General features: G+C 29.9%; 1 protein-coding gene across 1 annotated transcript; it reads left to right on the plus strand.

Annotated features, from left to right (window-relative positions):
• The first annotated feature begins 260 nt into the window (after nt 1-260).
• LOC107019736 lies at nt 261-822 on the plus strand. Its single transcript, XM_015220116.2, has one exon. It carries the CDS (start codon nt 284-286, stop codon nt 806-808), a length of 525 nt encoding a protein of 174 aa, XP_015075602.1. The 5' UTR covers nt 261-283; the 3' UTR covers nt 809-822.
• Nucleotides 823-8,226: the final 7,404 nt, after the last annotated feature.

The following is an 8,226-nucleotide window of genomic DNA, read 5'->3' on the forward strand; positions in this document are numbered from 1 at the left end:
CTGATTCACAAGTTTTAGTTAAATGCCAATTAACACCTTTTATCTTCTTAAATTCGTCAAAATAAAAATAATTTGAAAATTTTCACACCAAAAATAATATTATTTTTTTCTATTTCCCTCTCAAAGTAGGAAAAGAATTTAAAATTATTTTTTCTGTTTCCCTCTCAAAGTAGGAAAATAATTTAAAACCTAGAGTTCACTCTTATAAATTCAAGCTTAATTTCCTGCCTCTCTCTATCTCTCTGTGCGTAATACTTTTTTGGCGAATTGTATTGTTTCTTCCATGTCTGATCAAAAGATATTCCTTAGCCTTAAGAAGACCTTCTTTTACAATTTTTTTCCATCAAAAGAAGAAGAAGAAGCTTGCAAACGTAACAACACTCCATATGTAGTGACTCGAGAACTAATTGAGATTAGGGATATGTATCCTCCCCCCAAAATCGATCTACAAAACCCATGGCAGATCAAGATAAAGATTACCAGTTATGAAGTTGAGGCAGGAGCCCTCTTGATTCCATATATCGAGACGTTTGAGTACATTATTCGGTACTGGACATTGGACCTCGCCAAAATTTTGGTGAACGGGTGCGGGGTGTATGTTCAAGTGTGGGATGTAACGGAGGATAATGCTCCTAACAAGTATGAAGGTGAGCGTGTTTACTTATGGAAGCTGTGCAACGATGACTATGCTCTTTCGTGCATTGAATTGTTCAACCATAACAGATTGGGGGTCGGTGATGAAATTGGGCTGTTTTGGGATCCGAGATGTTCAAATTTTATGTTCAAATTACTTTCTCGTAGAATTTAGAACCAAAAACAACATACCGTAGTCTTTTATTTGTTAGTATTACTCTTTCATTAGTTGAAGATTTGATTATGAAATTGGAATATTAATTATGATTCTTAATTTAGTCTGTGTGATCCCCTTCCTGTACTTATGTTACTATAGTGCGAACGATTTAGTTCCGTGAGCATCAAATTGTTTAGACATGAAAAGCTATGATACTTTCACCTTAAGTTGATGTATTAATTTTGAATGAATGAATATCCCAGAAAACTGTTTGGGATTTCCATAATATTAATAATTCCTCAAGTATGAGTAAAGATTCCTCTGCGTCTTCCATATACTGATATAATATTCTCAATATCTCTAACTTTGTGTACACGTTTATTCAGAAAGTGTAGAGTTTCAAAGTTTGGTTGATTTCTCCTTAAGTTGCAAACAGGAATGGATACCTCCAACACGTGCCAAAAGAATGAACAATTTTGCCCAACTTTTGACATTTTTTCAAGAGTCGAGGAGTGACATGATTACTGTTACTATAATTATTTCATATTACCAAAATTGTTTCATTGTAGCTGGTTGTCAAACAATACAGAATTAGGTGCAGGGTTGTGAGAATTGTTCTGCTGATATCATCGTCTTGATTCTGCTGATCTGATCATTTTCGTTGTACTTGAATTTTAGTAACCGAGTGTGTGTATGCTCTACTTGCCACCAAAAAAGAAAGAAAGAAATTGAAACAGACATATAAAGTCGTATGTCAACCGGCCAAAGTAATTTTGGTACTGAATGCCGAAATGATGAACAACTTACTTACCATTAAATACTCTGTAAGGCAAAGTAGTTTTTGCAAGCCTTGGCATGCCAACTATAGAAATGACATCAACCTCAGCTGGTCCATTGGTGAGCTTTAATTATCCATTCTGTCTCCCCCTCACATGCCCAAACCTATAACACGAGACTTTTGAGTACATTCTTCCATACTCAAAGTTGTACATGGACAAAGGTTTGGTGAACGAGTCTGTCACGTGTGTGGGATGTATGTAACACAGGAGAGTGACCCTAAGAAGTATGAAAGCCCAACTCATGCAAGTGCTAGCTTTAGGAAGCTGCATAATGATCCCGGATTGGGTGTTGCCAATGAAATTGGGATCCTAGGTTTTAAACGTTTATGTTTAAAATCATCTATCTCGATGATCAAGAAGTCGAAATTCCAAAACAGGGGTATCTAACATTTTGCACCTTTTGCTTCAAGTGTCTTAGCTGACATTTTTAGGAAAGATGACAGATAACGAATAAAGGATTTAGCGACGATAATATAATTGTTGACACATTATATTTAGCGGCAATAAAAAATACAAGTTTTATAACCAACACTCTTCATTAATGTCTCTTAAGGTTGTAGTGATTCTGGATACAATGACATTAACTCAATTATCACTTAATGTTTTTATGACAATAATTTGCCGCGGAATTAAGAGAGCTTATTGTTATTAAATATATTTTTTGTTTCAGGCTAAATAAATTGAAATGAATATGTATTTTAAAAATAATTTCAAAAATAATTTATCATTCAAATTAAACATGAGATGAGTGACGAAAATGCCAAGACTTGTACTTAAGTTAGATGTTTCTAGTCTGCAGGATTTTAGAATTCCAAAATTTGTTAAACTCTGAGTTCAACAATTTTATCCAGCCTCTACCATGTTTTAAATTGTATCTCTAATGAAATTTCTTGTTTATAAGATGTAGAAAATCAACGAAATTTATTAAAAACTATTTTGTATGAATCCAATCAAGGAAAAATAATGAGTGAGTGCAAATTGTAAAAAAGCTAGGAGTTTCGACTTAAAAGAAAATGTCAATTTTAAAAAAGAAAGAAAAAAATAATAACCACTTGCTTTTCACTCTTATGAGGTTTTACTAGTATACGGACACGTGCGTTGCACGTTTACTTTATAACGATGAATAAAATGATAAATAATTTTTGTTTTAAAAGATAAAAATAAAGTAGCAAAAACAAAAATGGAGGCACACTACCTTATGATTAACTTTCTTAAAATGTCTTTTTTGTCTCATAAAAATGTTGAAATTAAATTAATATTTATACATTTCAAGAAGATAAAATGTTTGACATTAATTAGTAAAAGATGAAATTCTCCTTCTCATTAAGTAGAAGGCAATTAAGTAATTCAAATTTATAAATAAAAAACTTATTAGAAGGAAATAACTAAGATTTAAAGTGCAATGATTGATATTTAAATTATGTAATTATACAAATAAAATATTAATATTTAATTAAATAAATCAGATTTTAATTTAATGGATAGTCAAAATGACAATATTATTATCCTTACAACTAAAAGTTTGTTAAAATATATTTTAAATTTTTTTGTTAAAAAATTAATAGGAGCAATATTTGGTTACAGGATAGAAGATCTTCTAACTTCTTAAGCATTTTGGTGTATCATTTTTTTGACTTTGGGATTTGGATCTCATGATAATTTTAATGAAAATTATCGAAAAACTATAGATTTTATCCACAAGCACATGTAAGAATGATTCTTTACAAATATTTAAAATTTAAAATGCATAAATGTAATTATTAATAATTTGAAATTAGAAAATCTTGTAGGCATTAATTGTTTTGCATGTCTTATAAACTATTTTTATGATTGTATTTGTCTCATTTTCTAAAGCAAAAAACACACCCTTCAATCAAATATATTCTTAAAAAAAAATTACAAATACAAAGATAAAGTATCATATATAGGAGCAAGTTTAGCATAACGCAACCAACGAAAAATAGAAAAATTCTAAGACAATCTTTTTCCTGTTTTTTCTTGATAATGCAAATTGAAACAAAGTTTTAGTAATAAACATTCAACTTTTGACCATAAATAATTAAAATATTTGGAAGACAAGTTAATGGAAGTGATATTTAACTACATAAATGGAGGGGTCTTATCATAGTTCCAATCTCGACAAATAAGTAAAAAAAAAATACATCAAGCTTCGATACTTTAGTAGAATCATACTATGCCTTGTAATCTTGACATAAATCTTCTTGCCTTGAAATTTTTTTCACTTGATTAAAACTTCTCTAGTCTTCCACACACAAAAATTGTATCACATATAAATCTTCCTATAAAATAATGTTAAAAGATTGTATTTATTGGAAAAAATATAGCTTTGGAATATGAAGATTCACTTACAAAGTTGAAAGGTCAAGTGTTACAAAAATTTAAGACAAATATTAATTAAGAACATAAATTAATTTAGAAGATAAATCATATACATGTATCTATTTAAAGGGTAAATATTTCAAGAAAATAAATTAAATTAGATATTTTAATTAAGAATTATTCTAAAGAAGTGCAAAAGTCATTCACATTTCCATTAAAATAATGTAACTTAATATTTAAATTAAATAGTTAAATATTTTTATATATTTTAATTTATAATAAGGGTAAAATCGTAATTCAACTTTTAACTTTTTTTATTCCCTCTTATAATAATATATGATGATACGTTGAAAAAGCTAATTTAAGATGTTCAAGATAAAAAAAAAAAAACAGATGATAAAAGAGGTAACGTGAAATGTAATAGTCCATGAGAAATATGTCTTAAGTTGGATGACATGATCAAATATATCAAAAAAAATATGGCGAATCATCAATGCCGTAGTCAAAAATTTCACGAAGGGTGTCCAATAATCGCATAGGTAAAAAAAATAATTTGATAATGGGTGCACTAAAATTTTGAAATCGAACTATGTAAACAATTAAATTATTTTAATGAAAAAATATACTAAATTTTTTAAAATCAAACCACGAAAGATTTAGCTTGAATTTTCATGTTTCTTTAATAGGAAGTGAACGAAAAAGAGAAAAAGAAACTTCAGTTTATGATGAAATCGCTTGTATACTTCAAGATTTCACCAATCTTTGGCGACTTAACAATAAGATATGAAAAATAAAGAGTAAAATCAAACGAGTTTTTCTAAAAAAGAACCAATCTTTGGCGACTTAACAATAAGATATGAAAAATAAAGAGTAAAATCAAACGAGTTTTTCTAAAAAAGAAATTCTATATAGAGTCTTTTTCACTTTTAATAGCGGTATAGGGGAAAAATAGAATTTCCTTATTAAATTTAAATTAAAGGGAAAAGGGTCGGATATACCCCTAAACTTTGTCATTTGGAGATGATATACCCCTCGTTATAAAAGTGACTCATATATGTCCATACCGTTATACAAACGGCTCACATATACCCCTGTCGTTACAAAATGGCTCACATATACCCTTCATTTAACGGAAGTTAAAAAATTAGTTTTAAATTTATATTTATTACTTCTAATTTTTTATAAAAAATTAGAAGTAATAAATATAAATTTAAAACTAATTTTTTAACTTCCGTTAAATGAAGGGTATATGTGAGCCATTTATTTACAAGTAGGGGTATATATGAGTCACTTTCATAACAAGGGGTATATCAGCTCTAAATAACAAAGTTGAGGGTATATCAGACCCTTTTCCCTAAATTAAATAATTACTTTTAAATTTTATTGAAAAAATGATTAAAATTTACTATTTACTGCTTTTTTTATCATATTTTCAAGTTGTAGGTCTCTAATTTGAAATTATTCTAATAGGTGCGTGTGCGCATTTTGCAATGCATGGGCCCAAGAAACCGCTAGGATAGGAGACTTTAGTGTGTTTAAGGGTGTTCAAAATGTGTTATTTAACCATTTAATGTGTAATTTTACTTATATATACGATGTAATTTTTCCGACGAAGGGTGTCCAATTGAACACCCTGGATATAGTGTACCTCCGCCCGTGGGAATCACAAATATAACACTTTTCTGAGAATACAAGGATAAATATGACATTTTTCTATTTTAAAAATATTACATAAATTGAAATGAACATAATATGTGTTAATTATTTGGCCGAAATCAACCTTGTAGGTTAGTAGAACTAGATTTACTATTTCAATTCTAATATATCGTATTCACTACTATTTTTATTCATTTAACACAAACCATACAGTTGTTTATAAAAAAAAAAAAGTTAATTCAATCATAATTAATCTCTAAGTAGTTTCAACATTACCAATTCATAATATTGAATATTATTCTTATTTATTTAATACAAACCATAAGATGATTAAAAACTAATTTAGTTCCAGCATAAAAAATAATTTAAAGAAAATGAAAGAGAGAAAAAAGAAAGAGAAACAAAAACTGAAAAATGGTTATGCCCCGCCATTTGTAACAGCCTCTGTTTATCCTATAAATTTCCCTCTTCTTTCTTCTTCAATTTCCCACTAAAATTGTTGATCGTCAACAGAATGAGTGAAAAGGATATATATTCTCTTGTAAAACCTTTGCGTAGCCTGAAGACCTTCTTTTACAATTTCTTTCCATCAAAAGAAGTAGAAGAAGCTTGCAAACATAACAACAATCCATACGTAGTGAACTCGAGAGCTAATTGAGATTAGGGATATATATCCTCCCCCCAAAATCGATCTGAAAAACCCATGGCAGATCAAGATAAAGATTACCAGTATTGAAATTGAGGCAGGAGCCCTGTTGAATCCTTACATCGAGACGTTTGAGTACATTCTGCCATACTGGACACTGGACATGGCGAAAATTCTGGTGAACGGGTGCGGGGTGTATGTTCAAGTGTGGATGTAACTAAGGATAATGCTCCTAACAAGTATGAAGGTGAGCGTGTTACTTATGGAAGCTGTGCAACGATGACTATGTTCTTTCGTGCAATGAATTGTTCAACAATAATAAATTGGACGTCGGTGATGAAATTGGGTTGTTTTGGGATTCTAGATCATCAAATTTTATGTTCAAATTACTTCATAATCAAAGAAGACGGCTGATTCATTGTAGAATTGGGATATTATGTTCAAATTCTGTGAAGTGTTTCAAGATATAGGAGCATAGCTTTGTAAAATATGTTGGGTTTTAAAATGTGTTAATGGAAAATGAAGAGTTGCGACTTTTATGAAGAGTTGTGATTTTTATGAAAGGTTGCGACTTTTTTGATTAGTTGTGACTTTTATGAAAAGTTGTGACTTTTATGGAAAGTTGTGACTGAAAGGTGTCGACCTTTCCGAAAGATTGTGACATTTTTGGAAAGGTACAATGAGAACATTGTCGCACTACCCTTTGTTTTCTATAAATTGAGGGATTTCCTCTCATTTTAAAAATAGAATTTTCTGGACTTCTACTATCACAAAATCCAATATTCTAAGTGTACTTTACTGTCGTTGAGTGGCTCGCTGACACCAGCTTTTTGGGTATCAATACACTGGTGATTGAGATCATTCTACCCAGGGAGGACATATTCCAAATCCAACCTCGGATACTAGAGGGGAGTAATTTCCTTAAGGGGATACTGTGCATTCAATGGGCTTGATCTTCTTTCTGTTTTTCCAGATTCTGGTATGTGTTACGAATTTTAGATTTTGTGAATTAATTTTAGTTCTTCTATTCTTTTATTCTTCACTGGTTCATTAAACTTTGGTAACTTCGTATTTCTGCAAAGTTTGTTGGAATCAGTAAGATTCTTTTGACACATATTAACAACAATTCTTCTTTAAGAAAAATATTTCATATACTTTTTCTAATCTGTTTCTGATCGTAGTTTCGCTACTAGTTTTAATTTTCTAGTTGTGAAAATGTACTTAAACTTTGTTGTCTTACAAAGTTCTTCAAAGTTTTGTTCTAAGTGTGTCAGGAATACAAGATGAACAACAATCTTAAGGAAATTATTATACTGTTAGTGTTTCTTGTATTCTACTGATTGAGAGATCATGGAAATAGAAGATAAAGGCATTACTTCTTAATAATTTGTTGTTTTGTTTAGCTAGGTCGAAGTGAGAATGTACCCAAAAAAATAGGTGGTATTCAGATTAAAAATTACACCCGGTATTTAGACCCTTCTGAAAAATCTACATTGCATACTCTTTTTCTACGACATGCTGGGAATCCCGTTGAGTTCTTACGCTTTCATGTTGACAACTCAATTCATTCGATTACTACAGGGATGAACCCAATCCCTTCTTATTGTCTATCTAAGGAAGAAAATAGTAAAGGTTAACAATATTGATATTTATCATGTGTGTAATCAGAAAAAGTTCTGCAAATCGTATATTTTTTAAATAATTTTTTTTGGCAAATAGTGTTGCATTTAAAATATATTGATTTGCAGAATGAGATATGCACATTTATGTTTGATAAATAGTATGTTAAAATGTTATAGTTGGAAGATTATTTGAAAAGAAAAATATTTCTATGTGATGGTCTAAGAATATGTGTTATTCTGTTTGGAGAAAAAAAAGACTTCAGTAGTACTGCATGTGAAATGTTAGTGTGTCTATTTTTTGTAGACTAAAAACTTTTGTGGTTTTCTACTCTG

The sequence above is a fragment of the Solanum pennellii genome, chromosome 5 (assembly GCF_001406875.1).
Source record: "Solanum pennellii chromosome 5, SPENNV200".
Lineage (NCBI taxonomy): Eukaryota > Viridiplantae > Streptophyta > Magnoliopsida > Solanales > Solanaceae > Solanum > Solanum pennellii.

Bases quoted from the DNA above. Each gene is read 5' to 3' on its own strand.
- LOC107019736 (XM_015220116.2), top strand. From the start codon at position 284: ATGTCTGATCAAAAGATATTCCTTAGCCTTAAGAAGACCTTCTTTTAC.